Here is a 20434-nt window from a genome sequence, read left to right as displayed (position 1 = left end):
ATATTTTATCCTTAAATTTCAAAAATATAGCAATATTCCTGGCATATAGTAGGCATTCAATAAATTCTTCATGAATGAATAAATGAAAATGAGTAAATGAATCTATTCTTATTTAGGTTTTCTTAAATATACGCTTTGCATTTTCCTACAAAGTCTAGATAGATATAGAAAAACAAAGCAAAATGGAAAGAAACATTTTAATTCTGTATTTCCCTTTGCTTCTTGATGCAAAGCATCTTTAGAAAAGTTCAGTATAACTCTGCGCTTGCCTGAGAAATATGTAAAAGGAGCTAATTTATATAGTGTACTCGACACAAAAAACAACATGACAAGAAGCCATGAATGGAAACTATATAACCAGAACAGAAAGAACAGCCCCTGCATTTTCAGGAGAAACAGTCTGTTAGGGAAGCAGTCTTGAGACCCAGTCTTATTTTTTAGAATAGTTAAATGGCAACATAACTCAGTACCCGTAATCCCCAACCTGATTACAGGCTGTTTGTCCACTATTTTTCCATCTTCAATACCTCAAAGCTCTGACGTGGGCCCCTTATTTATTTCAAGAATCTATGCTCCAGGGTCTCTACTCTGGCTACCATCAGTGGTCTGGATCTGAAAAGTTTCTCCTTAATCGCTATGCTTCAAAGCAGATAAGATAGAGAAAAAAAGAAATTCCTTAAATTTTTTAGCATCTAAATTGTGAATTTCATATGGACTCTGTCATAGAAATGTATGTTCATCCTCTTTAAGATCCACATATTATTCTGTATTTAATGGGCCTTTGTAGGCTGGTCTGGGGAACCTATCACAGATGATTTAAATTCACTGTGAAAATATGTTTTTTGGTAATTTTTTATTTAGATATAATGCCATGTTTATAGAAAAGTTGCAGGAATCGTACAAAAAACTCCCATACAACTTTTCACCAAGATTATATACATTCCCCTCATTTGTTTTGTGTATATGCTAATACATCACAAACACACAAAATACTTTTTGAATTCTGATTGAATTATAAACTTTTTGAGTACAGATTGTAAGCAAATTGAGGTCTGCTGAAATGTTTGATCAAGACTACATTCCATTTCATGCTTTTACATTTTCTTTATTTCTATTATTTCCCCATAATAAGAGTTCGGTTCCAGAAAGAAAAATGTATTTACATTTTTTTTTCCTTGTAAGTAGTGACTTAACTTCATACATTTGTGAGGATGTAACTATACTTTCTCAAGGCCTATGGCACTTTCCAATAATAGGGTGAGTGGTTTATTGAGTCAAAGTCAGTCCTGTAAGATATGGGGTTATCACTTAGTAAACAGCATCATTGTAATATCTATAGTAGTACCCTTGGAATACTAGAGGCCAATCAGTAATGAATATCCCTGATGTCACCATGGGCTAGCCTGGGTACTAATGGAGGCAGTTAAAGAAGTTTTAAACTGAGTTATTTCTCAGAACCCCAAATAAGAGCTCAGCCTATCTATGGCTCTGCTAATATTGATTTTAAAACTATAACGTTCACCTTTTTCTTGCTTTAAATTCGAGCTGTTTTTAAAATCAAATCTTTATCTCCAACCAAAATGTAGATTTTTTTGTTCACTAGAGAACTTCAACTGACCTAATTAAAAATAAAAGTTCCTAGCTGCTTAAATGTTTATGTAAAACAAAAAGAAAAAGTTGAAGTTCCGGAAAAAATACTTAGACATCTCCATAATGTAGTCACTGCCTCATTTGCTTCATCAGTACTAACAGTCGTTTTTTTTAAATCAAGATATTTCAAGTAGAATAAAAACACTTCATATATGCATATTTAATGAGACAAAAACTTGATTCTTAGTTCATAGACATACACCAAAATGTTCAGCACAAATACTCAAGAAAAATGAGATATCCACCAAAAGAACAAGTCTTATTTTCTACTTCCATACTTAGATTTTCTTCTTAAAACTTTAAATGGCTCAGCATGGCAACAGAAGATGTCTGCTGAAGTAGGTCCATATTGTTCCAAGTGTGCCTGCACGTGTGTTTACGTGTGTAAATGTTTTACCAATGTCCTTTATGGTGGGTCCCCTGGATGATTACTTTACTCCCATGTTGCTTCCAGCTAAATTAGATTTGAATAGTATTACTGCATTTTAATAGAAGATATAAACCTCTTTTATTCTGAATACTTTGCTATTATGATAGTAAAATGAATTAATAGGAATTAAATTGCTAATATGGATTAAAATAGCTCTTACCATTGTAGAATTTAAAAAAAGTCAAACAAAAGAAATATTTATTATTATAACACACGTTACTATGGAGAGTATTTTTAACTTCCAGAACTAAAAATAATATTTGGTATTTACAGAACTATTTTATATTCATATTGCATCTAACCCCTAATTGCTTATTTTCTAAAAAGAAAAAAAGAAGAAAGTGCAATAGAGAAAAAAAGTCAGCCTATATTCAAACATATACTAACAGTTAAATGAGAAAATGCAATAAAATGCAGAGTTGAAAGTTTGAAAGAACTGAGGGTGTCAAAGAATGTAATTTCTATTCAAAAACCTTTTTTTCGACGACACTGTCACAAACACACTTTAATAACCATGGCATTCCACCAGGATATGAGATTGCAGGTGACTCCATCAGTTTGCACAATTGACTACAATTATCTGATATATGTACAGGTGCTGAATTTTGAGTACAGGTAGTAAGTGCTGGTTATATAATAGAAATACTCCCACAAAAGTAGCTTTTGAAGTTTTTTTTTTTTCTTGAAGAGCTGAAGTACTGAAGTGAGTACATTTTGTCATGTTAAATGGGAGAAAGACTGTGACTTGGCTCCTGAAATTTTAATACTGCTTGTTAGCCATCTACAATCCCTAAAGTGCTTTCAGAGGCTCTACACATCTTCCATGAGTCAAACCCCAAAGACTTATAAATAGGTATATAGGTTGCTAATCTATTCCTGATGCTTTGCCTAAAAAATTGGCATTGCCATCTTCCACATCTTTCTTTTGGAAGCATGGTTTTGAGTTTGTTCCTTGTTGGTAAGCATCCAGAAAATGGCAGATTCCGGGGATTTCACTAGGGAAGTTTGGTGGAAGTTCCTCCCTTGATCGAGGGGTAAACATGAAACCAGGACAGTCTTTGAGTAATCTGAAAATATTAAAATATAATACTGACATAAATGTTTGTCCACTCAAAAAAAGAACACAACATAACTAACTGAATGTTACTGAGAATATTAATAAACCAGTGATTTTAGGTGTGAGTGACAGAAAAAGTTTAACGAGATTAACAGACATCTTCACAGAAGTACAATGAAGAATCAACTCACAACAAGAAAATTGTGTCAATGTATTTCACTTACACTGGAAGAAATTATAAAATATTTTTGCAAAAATAATATCCACACAACAGTGCAATTTGCAGTAGTGAAAAAATAATCCAAAGATTTAATAGTAGCAAAGTATTCACACATAACCATAACAGTATTAAGATTTCCTGAGTTGAAAGAGGTAAGATGTCCATTTATCAATTCATTAATTTTGTAAATATTATGCTAATTGTGGGCATAAAACGTAATCATGGGCAAGAAATAGTGAACCAAAATTACAATGACAAAAATGATGTGAGAACAACTTTTGAATCTTTCAAATAGAATTTTTATGAATTCTAGATTAGTAGGACTCAAATGAGATTTAATTGTACATATCACCACTCTACTTACTAATCGTTATTAGCAATATTTTTTCTCCTGAAATTCATCTGTTTACCAAATTATATTGTTTGCTATTTTACTACTTGTTCATTATGCTAAACCTATTTTAAATTCTAATCTTACTGATTAAGCTATTGGCATCTCTTTCGATTTGCTTCCCTAGCTTTCCATCAAATGAGAACTTAATAAGCCTTCTCTTTAACCTAATATTCAGGCCATAGATGAAAAATGTTGCACGGCTGTGGGCTCTCAACCGACTTCTACAGAAAAGCATTTATTATATTTACCCAAACAGACCATGGTCTTCTACTCACTAGTCTGTAATGTCATGTCTACGTTAAATAGAATGATGATGTTGAATTAGATTTTGGTACTGTGACAACGTCTATGTATTGAAGAAACCAACTGAATAGAAATCTGTCTCAAGAATGACAGTTTAATTTTCATCAGTACATCAATAAATATGTAATCTGCTAAACAATAATACTAATGAAAATGATGCCTTAGTCATGAATTTATAAATATTTTTGAGTGACTATTATTTGAGAATATATAACGAAAAGGTATAGAATTAGACAGTATTAAAAGTATAAGCTTCAAAGTCTGATAGCTCTAGCAGCACAGATGTCCATTATCCAGCCTTTAAAATGGGGATAATAATAGTACATATTCCTTAGGACAGTTGTGAAAATTGAATAAATCAATTTTTAAAAGCTGACTAAGCATCAATTAGAAATCACACCACACCTATCATATTGGTAACAGTAAGTCTGACAATATCACCTTGGAGAATAGCACGCTTCATACACTGCTGGTGGAGCATAGATTGGTAAAATCATTTTGAACAGCAATTAATGCTTGGTAAAGTTGAAACTGGGTATAGCCTAGACCTGGGAATACCATTTTTAGTTATATTATCTAAAGACATGTGTATAAAGATATCTATTGAATCACTTTTTTTAATAATGAAAAATTGGATACACTCTAATTAACCACGGGTAGAAGATAGAGTCTGGCTCATTCATACTCTAGAATACACATTATATCACATGCACATATAGTAACATGCTAGATCTGGTTCATACTGGCTTGTGAGAGCCAATTGTTAAAATTCAGGAACTTTGTAAGACAGTTAAGCCATCCATAGCCTGAAACCTGCCAGAGTGGACATAGTAACACCACAGAAATTGGCAAATGCTGGAATCATGGATTCTCTACCTCATCCTCCAAAGCTGGTTTACCAGCAAACCACTCCATTAGCAATAGTTAAAATGAATAATCTAGATTTATGACTAGATTTACATTTTATCAAGGAAACTATCTCAGAAACATAATACTGAGTGGATTCAAGGCAAGTCTTAAAAGGATATGGATATGTTCATTGGGAATCTATTTTCCTCTGGCTTTATTTTTCTGTCTGGCAGGACCTAAATGAAAGTGATATTCCTGTCTCTCTCTACCCATTTTCCTTCCTGGAAAGCAGAAGTGACATCTTGTTGATGAGTTGTGGAGAAGCTGCTGAACATGCATCTGTATTTGGGAGACTGTCTGCAGAGAGTACATATTCTCAGCTCCTACAAGCTATAAAGCACTTAGGATCCATTGTGTCAGAGCGTGTGACAGGGACCATGTAAGAGTTTCTATTTATATTTTATTATATTAATATCTATTTACTTTACATTTTATTTTATTGTTTTTATAAAACAGAAACCTGAAAGAAACATGGCAAAATGTTGATACTTAAATATTAGTATTGGCTACATGAGTGTCATCTTGTTTGCTTTGTTTTTTTATATGTTTAAAAATTAAATATAAAAATGTATGCAACTGTAAGAGTCTAATAAATAAAAATGTATAAAACTATAGGTGATTGAAAAAATTTATCTATTATTTTTTCTATCTACAGCAACCCAACATTTCCTACTAAATACGGTAATGACAATTATAATCTCTTATTTAAATGTATTATATAAATATATTCAGCCTTTAGAAGTGGCTTTAAAGTGCATCATTTGAATTTATTAAGGGCATTGCTCTAGATTGCACGTCTGGTAAGTGCTGTTTGTGGGACTCTAAGGCATGTCTTCTGAAGACAACTTCTATGCTTTTTAAAGACACTTAACAGACAAACAGAATGCTATGGAGTTTGAAATGTTCATTATATTGTCTTTTTTAAAAATCAGAATATATAAGAAAAACCATTTAGAAAAACAAGCCATTTCGATGAAAGCTTGATGATAGCAACACCCAAAAAAGGCAGCAACAGCCCAGATGTCCTCATAGGTGGACATTTTTCTCCACACCTTCTTCACCAGACACCATTTTTCCCCAAATTACTGCATCAATGCTCCAATTCTCTGTTATCTTTCCTATATTCCTTTATTCACTTTGTTCCTTCTTCTTACAGAAGTCAATTCTTGCTTCTCTAGCACAATGTGCTCAGACTTGTCCTACGAATAAGAGATTCTAGGCCTGTTTACCCCACACACTGGACAGCATCCATGCATCCTCCACACTTGCCATTTTTGTTTCTAATGATCCCTGGATCACCACATAATCCTCTAAAATTGACCCACTGTCCTGGAACTAATGTAGTAGACCTGGATCCACTGACTCACTGATCTAATGTAGTCTCTACTAGCCTCTATTAGTTTTCCTTACTTCAAAAATGCAAACAAAATGCCGAATATTATCCCCTAAAATTAAAGTAAAACTCCTGACAATGTTTAAAAAACAGGAGTGTATAACTGTCATTACACTGCTACACTCTGAATCACTGATTAGAATTTGGAAGTGGAAATTTGAAGATACAGGTTTTCTTTTGGTATAGGTATGTATTCTGTGTCCTAAATTTACCTGTATTTCAGAAATATATCATGGAAGCTATATTCAATATTAAACAGATTATTTTATTATTAAAGAAATATCATTCCAGAATTTAATGTATCATCAATAAAACTCTCCAAAGAAAACTGCATTTTGTGCTTGTACACCTTTTTTAGCAGCCGCTTCTTGTACTATAGTTTGAGTAAAACTAAAATTATGCCCCTACTGTTGACTAAATTTCCCAAAGCATTGGTTGTTTAATTGAAATTTATTTATATTATTTTAAGTTTTCCCAGCATATGGAAGAAAAGTGAAGTATCTCTGAAAGAAAGGAATTTAAAATGTTGTTAAAAGTATTTAACATTAAGTATTTATATTTTGCCTAAATAAGACAGTATTAACTACTGCTTTCCCTTAGGCAAGACATAAATATCTCATATATGAGAATAAAAAGAAAGTAAACTATTATTGAAATCAATACAAAAGGAAAAAAGCTACATCATATTTGTCTATAAAAAGTAGAAATGACTTCAGCAAATGAGCTGAAGCTCAATATAAATTAAATTAAAATTTCAATGTCATTCATGTATGTGCATGTAAACGTAACTGAAACAAAGACAGAAATGTTAATAGTTACTATCTCTGGGTAATGAGATTATGACTTATTCCTATTACTTACTTTATAATTTACTAATTTTGTCAAATTTCTGAAATGGGCATGTGTTACCACAGTAATAAAAAATTTATTTAAAAGATAACACCATCTATGCTATAAAAACCTATATGTGCATTTCTAGTAACATTGCCAATATAGTGAATCTAAGATTTAAGTCATGAGCATTGTCCTGTTGTCAGAAATATATGTCAACATGTTGTGGTCCTCTGCTGAAATACATGAGATCCTGAATTATATTTTGAAGAAAAATAAGTAGCTAATATCAGTGCCCCCTGACATGACTCAAGACCATCAGACTTTGAGATACAAAATGCAAGAATTTAAAAAGTTTAGTTTCATACTGCTAAAAACAATCAATATAGAAGAAAAAGGAAAATATGCTTTTTATATGTAGAAGTTTTGTTTTAAGGTAGGATTCCTCAGTATGCACCTATACACATAACACGTCACTTAACATTGAAAGAGAAACACAGGTGTCAGTGAAAGGATGAGCAACTGACTCCTGCTTAATAGGATGATCCCTCTTAATGCCCACAGACAGAGTAGAATCATATTATCTCAGGGCATGGATTCTTATCCCTACCTATTATACCCAGTAGGACCATAGGCCAATTACCATTACAATGAACCCCAGGGATTTTTCCAATTCTCAGGTTATACTGAGTTTTTTTCATATTCAGGAGTCAACAGTTAACCAGTAAATACTTCTTGCTTTCCTTCTGTGTTTCACGCGCTGATCTAGGAGCTGGGAATATAGAATGTGTACCACAGGAAGCTAACATTCTGCAAAGGGAGGCAGGCAATCAACACATAAATAAATACTGCATAAGACAATTTCAGATACAGGTGTGAACTGAGAAGATGAAATAGGATAATGAGAGGGTATGTGAGGAGAAGGTTGTTGCTATAGTTAAGGAGTGTCTCTTTAAAGAGAGGAGAAGAAATGATCACTGTAAGGTCGATGGTCTGAGTAACTAGGTGGATGGTGATATCATTTTAAGGTGATTGGTGAGCTTGCCTGGGTGGGAAGTGGGTTTCATCAGTCTGTGTGAAATCACTCATTCTAACTCGGTCCAGTTCATTTTAATATGTGAATTAGTCATCCAAGTGGAAATATTCAATAGGATATATGAGTCTGTAGCTCTGCAGAGAATCATAGGATGGGCTAAAGATTTTTTTAAAAAAATAGTTAGAGTCATAAAAGTTCAGATACAGAAGATAACAGGAACAGAGGCTCTGGGCACGGCAACAAAGGTTTGGTAGGGAAGGAGTACCAAGAGAAGACACTGAGAAGGTGTAGACATGGGGTAGTGAGAAAACTAGGTGAATGTGGTGCCAAAAATTTAAAGAAGAAAATGTTTAAATGAGGGAGTTCTCAGCCTATTCAAATGCTTCTGAGATGATAAGGAGAGAAAACTGACAGTGATTTTATTTTAGCAGGGCACAATGATGACCTTGATAAGAACCGTTTGAGTGGAGTAAACACTGACTGGAGTGAGTTGAAGAGAAAATAAGAGGTGGAAAAATACAGATAGTGAGTATAGACAACTTCTTTCAGTTTTGCTATAAAACAGAGCAGAAATTTAAAATTGTAGCAGAAGCCGGACTTGGAAACAAGGAATTTTTTATTTTTCAATTCAGAGCTTTAATAGATATGGTTGTATTCTGTTGGGAATAATCATTTCATCAAAGAGAAATTGATCATAGAGAGTTAATTTCCACAGAAAAGTTATTGAGAAGGTGAGAGGAAATAGCACTCAGAGTAAAACTGTATCAACCAGGGGCAGGAGGGGAGCTGGCCCAATGTAATGGGAACAAAGAAGGAGGAGGAGATGGGTACTGGGGTAGCTCTGCTGAGAGAACCTACAGCACAAAGATGGCAAAGCTCCTGTCTGACTTCTATTCTGGTGGTGAAATATGAGGCAAGATTATCAACTGAGAGTCTGGGCTGGAAAGGAAAGGATGCTGGTGCCTTTAGAAGGGAGAAGACCAGGTGCATTGGCTCACGCCTGTAATCCTACACTTTGGGAGGCCAAGGTGGGCAGATCACTTGAGGTCAGGAGTTCGAGACCAGCCTGGCCAACACGGCAAAACCCAGTATCTACTAAAAATACAAAAATTAGCCAGACGTGGAGGCGGGCGCCTGTAATCCCACCTACTTGGGAGGCTGAGGCAGGAGAATCACTTGAAACTGGGAGGCAGAGCTTGCAGTGAGGCAAGACTGAGCTGCTGTACTCCAACCTGGGCCATACAGCAAGACTTAGTCTCAAAAAATATAAATAAATAAATAAATAAATGCAGAAGAAGAAGGGAGAAGATGCTATTAAAGAGTTATCTCTGAGAATAGGAAAGCTGACTTGCTTGGTGTAATTTAGCTACTGTATAGATCTGAAAAACTTTTTTGTTACTTAAGAGTTTCCAATATAATGAGACAAAATGTACATGATAGATATATTTCTACTTAACACGGATTGGTTTATTTTCCGGTTAAAGGTGGATAAGTGATACCAAAATGGTAGATTTTATTGACTCAGGCTGTATACTACATGTTGTCAAGGCGACAGTGAAAATAAAGGTTCTTCTGATGCTAGATGACACACGGCTCCTCTGACCGTGTTAACACTTGCTGCCAGTCCATAAAACTGCAATCTTTGAAAAGTGCTCGATGACCAGCTAGTTTTCCTCTGGTCAATTCTTCCCTGTATGATAGGGAATTTGACTGGCTGTTGTCCTTGATTGCAGGGAGGGAGCTTCTAAAACTCTTGGATTTTTTGAGTTATAGGAGTATCTGTTTTCCATGAGGCCCTTGCATCACTTTTGAGTTTATATTAATGAGATGACTCAGAATGGGGGCAGGGCCCCAGAAAAATCAATCTTGTGGGTAGAAGGTTGGGGTTTTGTGCTAGCCTAACCTCTGGGGAGGAGAGTGGGGGTGGTGACTGAGTTCAATCACATGGCCAATGATTCAACCAATCATGCCTACATAATGAAAACAATAAGACTCCATACACCAAACTCAAAGCTCAATCAGGTGGAGCTTCCTGGCTTGTGAACCCACTGATGTGGCTGGAGGGAGATAAGTTCTGATTCTATGGAAGCTCTGCATTTGGGACCCTCGAAACCTTACCCAATCTGTTTCCTCATTTGGTTGGTTCTGATTTGTATCCTTCGCAATAAAACTGTAATAGTAAGTATAGCAATTCCCTAAGTATTGTGAGTCATTTTAGCTAATTATTAACTTGAGAGGTTCATGGGAACCCCCAAAATTGTAGCTCAGTCAGTCTAAATGCACACTTAGGTCCTGAAGGGTGGCTGGCATCTGAATTAAGGGCAGGCTTGTTGGGTTCTGTGCCCTGTAACTTGCGGTTATGACTGCTCAGTCTGGGTGGTTACTGCCAGAACTGCACTGCAGTGTACTAGTTGATGTCAGAACACCTATCAACATACTGAGAGTATTAATATGTGCTTCTAAAAGAAGAATGATGGAAGACTATGTAATATCTGTCATGGATTTATGGCTGGGCCACAAACACCTCAGGCAGGTCATTCTTAGGACTTGCCTGCATAATAAGCAGTGTAAAAAAGTTAAAGTGAGGATGATAGAAGTTATCACGTTTCTTTTTTCCTTATGACTAAGGAAGAAAAAAGTTATGAAGAATGAATCAAATCAGTGGGGCAAATGGCAATTGTATATAAATAAAAACAAGAGATTTTAGGTGTTTAACGTAATTACTACCTGTAAGTTGTTGGGCTGACATTGATTTTTCGTGGTACACTGCAGGACTCAAATTTGTTAGCCAGAGTGACATTGTTTCCAAAAAGACAGTAACGGGGCATTTTAACTCCAACGACGCCAGCAAAAACTGATCCAGAGTGCAGTCCAATTCGCATCTGAAAGCAAAAAATAACATGATGTTCCCAGTCACTGGTAAAATACTTCCTACTTGTCAGTGTCGTTTGAATACCGTCTAAATTATTTTACCATTCACCCTCAGGACACCACCCCTTTCCTCAAAACCTTCAGCCAACTTCCCTCTACTCCTCACATGCAATTAAAAATTACTAGTGCAGAATCAATAGTCACACTTCTTAACTCTTTTCCATTTAGGTTTATTAAACAAACCATCTTAATTGTGTCTGTCTTCAACATCTGAAACAAGTTTCCATGCACAGGGATCACAGTTACCACAGCAACATAGCAAGGGGGATATGAGCTGTTTATGTGAAACTGCCACCTCTCATTCAAGTGAGATAGACATAATTTCTGGACTCCTGGAATCGTTTTCCCAAACACTGACAAAGAAGGGCAAATGAAGCTAGCTCTAAGGATATTAAGTATATCTTTTAGACATTTTACCTCAAAGTATCAAACACTATCCCACTGTTCTAATGACTTACAACTGAGGAAATGAAATTGTAATATTTAAGCAGAAAATGACAGAGGAAGCAGAAAGTGGAAGGTACTTGAGTCCAATGACGATGACAATGTCTATATACATGAAATTAAAAATCCATACTGATGAAAGATCAGATTTGTGCCACGCCTAGATATAAGAGGCAGTCTGGGATGTGTTGTGGCAAAATTTTAGGAATTCTGGAAGTCTGCAATGATTTGGAAAGCCACTGAGACAGAATGTTTTATTTTATTTATTTTTTAGAGACAGAGTCTTGCTCTGTCACTCAGGCTGTAGTGCAGCGGTACCATCATAGTTCACTGTAACCTCGAACCCCTGGGCCCAAATGATCCTCCCATCTCAGCCTCCTGAGTAGCTAGAACTACAGGCATGCACCACCACACCTGGTTAAGTTTTAAATTTTTTGTAGAGACAGGGTCTTGCTATGTTGCCCAGCTGATTCTCAAACTCTTGGGCTCAAATGATCCTCCTGCCTCAACCTCCCAAAGGGCTAGGATTACAAATATAAGTCACCGTGCCTAGCCAAAGCAGGATATTTAACAATGGAATCTTCAAAGTTCTGATTACTTGATGATCTTAAAGGATTCACAAACACTTAAATTACTGCTACTACAAAACAAGCTAAAGTGGAGATATTTTAAATGATGATGATACCATGTTCATTATTTTCAAACTCTATGTTTACTCAACCATTTTAAAAAGTTGTATTAGATGTATGCATTTTGAATGAAGACCAAGAACTCAGTAACTTACATATAATTTAGAAATCAGAAGAATTCAGTTATGTCTAGTTTTAATAACTAATTTCAGATATCTGCTAGAAACTTTCCAGACTCATTTACTTTTAAGATGTCATATGAGTTCTACAAAATTTTCAAACAAAAGCACTAGACTGTGAATCAGGAACTTTGTATTCTAACAAGCTCTACTAGTAACCGGTAGTCTGGCTTCCTTAAGTCTCTTTACTTCCCTCCGATCATGTTTTCACCTATAAAATGCAGGGGTTTGATTATTTTTAAAGACCTTTCTTCATCAAAGTTTTACTTTAACAAGCAAAACTTAGATGTCTGTTATATATCTGGCTTTGTCTCTTTTAGGAGAATATTAATTTACACATATAGCAAGTAATAGATAGATAGATAGACAGATCGATAGATAGAATAAGGCTCTTCTGCTCATAAATATCAACTACGACTTTAGCATATTTAGATTGAGGAATTTTTGCTTTCTGTGAGCACTCTTCTGGTTAATCCAGTTTTTCTTCCTATACTTAGTTACTCCAGCTTATTATATATTAAATTTACCATAGCATTTTTATCTTATTTCATAATTAAAATGTAAATGTATTCTGCTCGTAAAAACCGAAACAATGCAGACAAGGCAAGTGTCCCTCCTAGTCCTTCCACGCCGTGCTGCCTTCCCCCCCTTCTCCAGTTTTGAATCTCTCAACCCTAACATTTTCTTACAGAGCTTTTCAAATTCATCAGCAAGATTTAAAACACAACGTGTTTAAGACACACATCGTGCCCCGAGCATACCTCTTTTCACTGGTAACAGACTTCCCTGTGAAATAATGAAAGGCAAAGGCAGAATTCTGGCTCCCGGAAAAAGTTTGAATGGGAACCTACTAAGGGCATCTTCTATTTGGGACCACTTGTGGCATAGCCCATTTCTCATCATAAGCTTCTAGGCTTAGGAAAGGAGGGGTACTAGAAGTTTGCTTCCGTGTTCACTTGTCACCTACTGACTTTCACGGTTACACTCAGCCCACTGGTCTCTGTCGCCAACCCACCTGCTGCTTTCTAAGCCTGACTGGATGGATGTTAGTGAGGAAATCAATAGGAATAAGTGAATAGATGAATGATTTGCACATGTGACGTGCTAGAGGAAAGCATAGAGTTTGAAAAATAAAAAAAGAAAATATTTTCTATTCTTTCACTTCAATTCTATACCAAGAGGTAGCAGGGCAAGAAGCAGAAAAAACCTGGGCTTTGAAGTCATATGGACATGACTCCAAATACCGACACATAGGAGACTTGACTGCTCATGTCTGCCAGTGTAGATGCCTCTTTAAAGTGTTATTATAAGGATTAAATGAGACGATGTTTAAGTCACAATATGCTCCTTTCTGATACATGTTAAAGTTTCCCTACTAAAAATACTCTCCACTCTGCCTCTGTGATGTTTCACCAGTATCTTTTAGGGACGTCAGATATTTCCCAGGACTGCAGGTTAGTATGCATAAAAAGGTATGATTAATGATTCCCTTTATAGGTCTTTTAAACTAACCTATCATTACCCAGGTAACTATCTTTGAAACTAGCTATAAATAATTCTTCCAACTTAGAAAAATCTAAAAATACATTTCTGCAAATAACAAAAATGCCATAAATTCCCCCACCCCAAACATACACATCTTAATTATAAAATGTATTAGTGTGAAAATCACTTAAAATGTTGTTAATAGTCTAGATATTTTTAACATTTACATTGATGCTACAAGCCCCCTCAAACAAATTAGAAACAGAAAGAAATATATAGTCCTCCTCTAAAAAAATGCAATTATCGAAAATAAATCTGTAAAAGTCAGGTATTGTGATGCTTTTAAAACATATTTGCAAATTATTTTACACTCCTCCTATTGATTCATGGGCTCTGAGCCCTCTCTCTTCTGGGCAGACTTATGATTGCTCTGGCTGATAGAGTACAGTGGAAGTGTTGCTGTGTGTCTTCCAAGACTAAGTCATGCAGCTTCCACCAGTCTTGTTCAGTGGGACGTGAACCACCTCATAAAAAATACATATTAGCACATCACATGTAACACTAACAATCCCAGCTGAACACAACCTTCCAGCCATCCCCACCAAGGAATCTGACATGTAAGTGAAGCAGTAGCCTTGGAATGAATCCTCCAGCTTCAATCGTTGCAATCCCAGCTATTCCAGGCACCCTCACCCATTTCGGTATTCTGAGGTCCCATAGATTGTAGAGCACAGACGAGGTATTCCTGCTATGACTTATCCAAATTTCTGATGCACAGAATCCACGCATAATAAAAGTTTGTGATTTTATACCATTAAATTTATAAATGGGATGACAATAGACTTAGAAAATAGTTACGAAGGCTTAAACATGTGGCTTCTATTACGGTTAAAGAGAGTTAAGGGTAAATCTCCAAATATAGTTTTGTTTTTAAATTTCTTCTTTCTTCTCTATATGTTTTACAGCATACCGGATAAGATTTTACAATACCTCAAAGGCTTATTTCTGAAGGTAGTCAACTGAGGACTGTCCTATAAAAATTAAGGGGCAGATTCACTGTGAGACAAATAAAGGTAATCTGCTTATATTCTATCTGTTAAACCAATGCCTACCATGTTAACTTTATTTCCTCATGTGTGGTGAGATATTAGTCTGGAATCTGGCTCATCTAGAAATTTTGAAATGTCATGTGCCTTGTAAAATATTGGTGAATTAACAGTCAACATCCATTCAAATGTAATATCCTCTCCTCCAGGGGCTGGAAAACTAAAACTACATTTTCTAAACTAACTTGCAGCTTCTAAATGCAGTTAGGCTTGGTAAATCAGATGCGCAGTTGCATGAGATTTGGCAGGCACAATCTCCACTATAACTCAAGAACGATTGTGGAAGCCTTTGTGTTTTCTATAGCATGCTTAGTAGAGAGTCCATTTTCCCATCACTCATTTTGTAAGTCATGATGCAGGATTGCCATCTTGCTGATTATTACAGTAGACGTGGTTTTGAAGAGGCAGCAGCTTTCTGAACATGGCAGTTTCCTGTGGCTTTGGTAGGATAGTTTTGGAATCAGCTTCCAGATTTTTGAAAATGCAGTTGTTCTGAAGTTTGCCTTTAGGAGCCATTTTATTTTGACAATAGAAAATCCCTATACTATGGGAAACATTTTTTGAAAGCCCAACTTATAGATGGGTTCTTCTGTCCTCTCAATGATTCTGTAAGCCATTTAATACCCTATAATACATTTCTTCCAATGTAAACAAGTTAGAGAAGATTGTGTTCTCTATATAGATTTTGCTTTCTCTCTCTCTCTCAACTAACCCCCAACTGATACACCATGGTTTTGGTAATCAACTATACGCATTTGCTCTTGTGACATCTTTTGGACAATATATCATCTGCCTTACCTTGATAGGTTCTCCATGGGGAGACATAACTTCATCAGAGAGCTCCATCATCTTCAGGGCCATCAGCGCTATCTGAACAGCATGAGTATCACTCTCTTTGTGTAATCCCCCAGCTACACAATAGGCATCGCCAATGGTCTCCACCTAGACATAATATATTTTCCATACTATAAATAAATGCTCAGGAAGAATCACAGCCTACATCGGATAGAAGAAATTAAGTCACATAGCAGAAATCTCATTGCTCAGGCCTTCTGGAGGATCAGGGTTAATCAGATACACCCAGAAATGGCTTTCTCTTTCAGGAAATGCACAAGGTTTAGACCCATTGCATTGAGGCACTGCACTGAGAGGCAGTACAGTCCTATGAACACAATAACAGTTGACTTCTACTCCCAGATTTGCACACTGACTCATCATATCATTTCATCTCTTTTTTTTTCACCATATAAGATAGTTTTTGTAGAAACAATATATTTTTGAATTATAATAAATTGTTTAAAGATGTTGGGATCATTTACTCGTTTTATATCCTCCTCATCATAAAATAGTATTTTGCCTCAAGTCACTACTCAATAAATGTCACATCAATGCAGTAAAATTGTGCAATGTAAAACCAAGATATTAATAGTCATAAGAGTAAAGAGAAACGGTTTTTCTAAAGGACCCTTGGGGTCCTCATAGCAATTACATGTCTAATGGATACTAATCACAATTATAGAAACCAAGATGTTGAACCAGCAGGTAAAAATAACGGTGGTGTTTGAAAGACCACTGGAAATCAAGCTATTATCAAAAATCTAAGTATTAACCTTATCATTATCATCATCATTATTGTTGTCGTTACAGTCAATTTTTATCTGTCTGTGATGCTGGCTGCAAAAAGCAGATAGTTAATTTTAGTCCAGAAATAACCCCCTAATTCTAAGAGCTGCATTTTTCTTCTTCTCCAAATGTTTATTGTAACTATAAGACCCTATTATTCTTACGCAAAGCCTCAATTGTGAAAGGATGAGGGTGAGAAAAGAAAAAAGAAAGGAGGCACAAATCTTCAGAAATTCCCCTCAGAGTAGATGCTGATACCCTTATTATGGCTCCAGGTTTCTTCTTGACCTGTCTTTCTCCTAATCTCTGACTTTATCTTCTTATTCTCCATATTGCTCACTTAGTTCCAATGTCACTGCCTTCCATTATCCCTTAAGCACATCAAACATGTTCCCACTTGCTATTCCTTTCTCCTGGAGCAATCTCTCTGCAGATAACCACTTGGTTGTCCCTCCTTTCCTTCAGTCCCTGCTAAAACCTCACCTTATTAGAAAAGCTGATTCCTACCACCCTCTAAGAAATAGCAATCACCCCTTACCCACTGCCCTTCTTCTTCCCCTTAACCTACTTTATTTTTCTTTCACATTATTATACTAACTGAAATACTATAAATTTACTCATCCGTTTATTGTCTTTCTTTCCCCTAATCATATGTAAGCCCTTTGAGTTTGTCTAGTTTATTGACTCCTACATTACCTGTGCCCAGTAATGAATGAACCAGGTGGCAATGCCACCCATAAGCTTTTTCTCAGCAATGAGTACATAAGAAGTGCTCATCATGATGGCCATCACAGGTGCTCAATAAATATGCTAATTAGAAGAAGTCCTACCCCCACCCCTACCTGATGTTAGGGGCCTACCATATCTGCTTTTGCAGCCCCTTGTGCACACTGCAGCCCTTCGTCACGTCATATGGAAGTCTGGCATTGCCCCATTGTGCCCTCTTCTCCCTCTCCATATATGAACTTTCCTCACAGGGATTGTACCCTCTAGCTCTGTAGCCATTGCCCACCCATGCTGGCAAATGCTGGATAACCAGTACATATTCGCTGAAACAATGGGTAAATGAACACAGAGAGAAACAGAAAAATGGCCAAAAACCCCAGAAAGACAGAGAGAAAATAAAATTAAATAAAGCCCTCGTATAATCCAGTCTTGGAATAAATAAGGCTGACTAATTCTTTCAAAGCCATTGGCACTCATAGGGTAGGCTATGATTATACATTTTGTGTATCTGAAACCCTTCTGTATTTATTTTCAGCTATCTCCAAGTAATCTCAAGCAAAATCAGAAGTGAAAAAAAAGTAGAAATGAGGGCTGGCATAGAAGGTAATTTACTATCTAGCTACAACTCTAGTTGGATTAATCAGGGAACTCTGCGGCTGTTGTCCTTATACCTTACAGTGAGGAGCATAGCTTCAAAATGCTTGTTAGGATATTTAAAAACTATACCCTATATCCTTGATAGAAATAACCAAAAGTAGAAGAGGGCTACTTCTGTTAGCAATTACAGCAGTTTGCAAGGAAGAAAGACTTCCTTCTCACAATTCTAAGAGATGAGACCGTCTCAATATAGAAAATGGCTACAAATAAATACAGTAAATTCCACAAAAGGCCATCAAACTTAACGTAACTGAAGCCAATTATTTTTTCTGTAATTATACATGGACCTCTTTTTCCCCAAGGGAATCATGGCTCTGTTTGGAATTTCCTGTTAGGAATTTTTAAAAGTAAGGTTTTACTTCTAGCATCTAGAACAAAACAAGACAAGAGCTTATGTATTATCATGAATAATATTTGTTTCTTCCACAATAATTTATTTATTTCCTGTTGGGTTCAGCTCTGAAATGTCGGATTGTTATGTGGCAAATTAAGAAGATGATTCAAGCCATACAAATGAGAAATATGCTTTATTCTTAGTGCCAATGTCTAAAAGAAAGCAAAGTAATTTAAATCAGTAAAAACTTTTAATTCTAAAGCAGCAGGCAGAACTTGAAATCTCTTCATTAGCTCTCTTACTAATAGAAGTTACATTTAAAAAAAAATAGGTATCAGGGATGGTCACTGCTGCAACCCCAGTGCCTACAATGATGCCTGGCTCATCCTGCATGACTGATGAATATCATGTATTATCTAACATAATCTTTATAACAATCCTGTTCATGAAGATTATGGGACATAATGTGTGTTATTCATGCGTATAAACTCTGTGAGTGAACATTATTTTCTCTGTCTTAGAAGTGATGAGAAAGGTTTTTTAACTTGGTCAGTTTACAAAGCAAGTAAGGCAGAGAACAAGATTTGAAGACAGGTCTTTCTTTTTCAAATGTCTCCGCCCTTGGCCAAGCTGCAAAAATGGCTTAAGTAGGTGATTTTGATTTCTGTTAACTGGCCATGAAAAGTATCATGTTAACTCTATATTGAAGTAATCTATTTAAAGGCAATTTTTATAATCCTCACGCGTCTTTACTCTTACAGATACAAAGAATAATGTTTCCTTGTATAAGCCATACTTTGAATTATCTCACACTTAATAATTCAACTCGGTTTCCACAGTGAAGTGGCAGGTTCACTGACTATTAAACTTCTCCTATTCACAGGTCCTACACCCCATCCTCCATTCTTTGAGCACCCTATCCTCCCTCCATTCTCTGCTCATTCTCTGAGAAGACAGTGTGGCAGTCCTCCCAGAACAATTATCTCTGTTTCTGGGCAGATTCAGAGCTATTGCTGGCTGGAAAACACCCACATAATGAATGCACCATACCTGCTCCCAGGACTGGGCTTGCAAGACCCTACAGAGGTGGCCTTTCTGTTGCATTATAATTCAGGTCCTAGGCACAGTGCTTGTTCCCCAGTGAGTTTGCTGGTAAAACAATCATTTCCCTGGTCCACTCCTACCTTGTAGACATCCAGCTCTCCACACTGCTGGTCGAAGCGAGTGTACAGTGCATTGAGCATGGTGATGACCTGCAGCGGTGAGCACTGAGAGCAGATGGCAGTGAACCCAACGATGTCTGAGAAGAGCATGGTGACATTACTGAACTTCTTGGCTTGCACAACTTGCCCTTGCCACAGCTGCTGAGCAACCTCACAGGGAAATATGGAGCACAGAAGATCTACTGTCTTTTTCTTCTCCTCCTCCAGGGCTTGGTGGGCTTGCTCAAGGGTAGCCTTCAGCTTCCCCAGCCTCTTCTTCAGGCCATCTTGAGCTCGGGCTTGTTCCCCTATTAAGACCACATCCCTCAGGGCATTGTGAATTGGGATGTCTGAGAGGTAGAGCCCTCGTCCTGTGAAATCTTCTAATCTGTCCACACAGGGTGACCCCAAAAACAAGATTGCACTGGATTCAACAATGTAGATCATTTGGCCTTTGAGGTCCATAACCTATGAAGGAAAGGATAACCAATTGTGGTTTATTCAAGTTTCCCACATCTTTCTGAGACAAAAGAAGGGGAAGTAGATACAGTAATAAACCCTTTGTGTTTAAACCTGCTGAAAAGGAACAATTTGCTTTCTTATAGTTCCCATTTTCTATGAGTTCTAAAATGCGTGCAGATGTTTGAAGAGTATATTAGAGTATACTCTACACAGAAATTAAGATTTACAATGAACAATACAAAACGCTCTTGCTTCAAGGCTTTCTCACTAAGCAGCGTGCTGATGCTTTTGCTACTATATTCTTCTTAATGGTCTCACTTGATTAATCTGAAGTTCTATTTTTTGTATAATATGGTAGTCATGAAAATGTGTCCTTCCTTTCTTCCTTCTTCCCTCCCTCTTACTTTTTTCTTTGTTCTATTTTTTTGGCTTC

At 36.3% G+C, this 20434-nt stretch overlaps 1 protein-coding gene across 6 annotated transcripts in view; it reads right to left on the bottom strand.

Moving 5' to 3' along the window:
- Nucleotides 1-834: 834 nt before the first annotated feature.
- Nucleotides 835-20434, bottom strand: part of GUCY1A1 (guanylate cyclase 1 soluble subunit alpha 1) — a 65069-nt gene continuing 45469 nt past the window's right edge. For 5 of the 6 annotated variants that reach the window (XM_004040540.5, XM_019025840.4, XM_019025837.4 and 2 more), the window contains 4 exons: nucleotides 19522-20007; nucleotides 15796-15939; nucleotides 10951-11105; nucleotides 835-3147 (listed from right to left, as the gene is read on the bottom strand). In XM_004040540.5, the coding sequence (XP_004040588.2) occupies nucleotides 2946-3147; nucleotides 10951-11105; nucleotides 15796-15939; nucleotides 19522-20007 (987 nt within the window). In that variant the 3' untranslated portion in view covers nucleotides 835-2945. Of the gene's footprint in view, nucleotides 3148-10946; nucleotides 11106-15795; nucleotides 15940-19521; nucleotides 20008-20434 lie in introns of those variants that run through there. The other variant, XM_063705619.1, reaches the window with a different exon arrangement.

Source organism: Gorilla gorilla, chromosome 3 (genome assembly GCF_029281585.2).
Source record: "Gorilla gorilla gorilla isolate KB3781 chromosome 3, NHGRI_mGorGor1-v2.1_pri, whole genome shotgun sequence".
In the NCBI taxonomy this organism is placed as follows: domain Eukaryota; kingdom Metazoa; phylum Chordata; class Mammalia; order Primates; family Hominidae; genus Gorilla; species Gorilla gorilla.
Note: the sequence above shows the minus strand (reverse complement) of the source record. Positions and strands in the feature narration are given on the sequence as shown.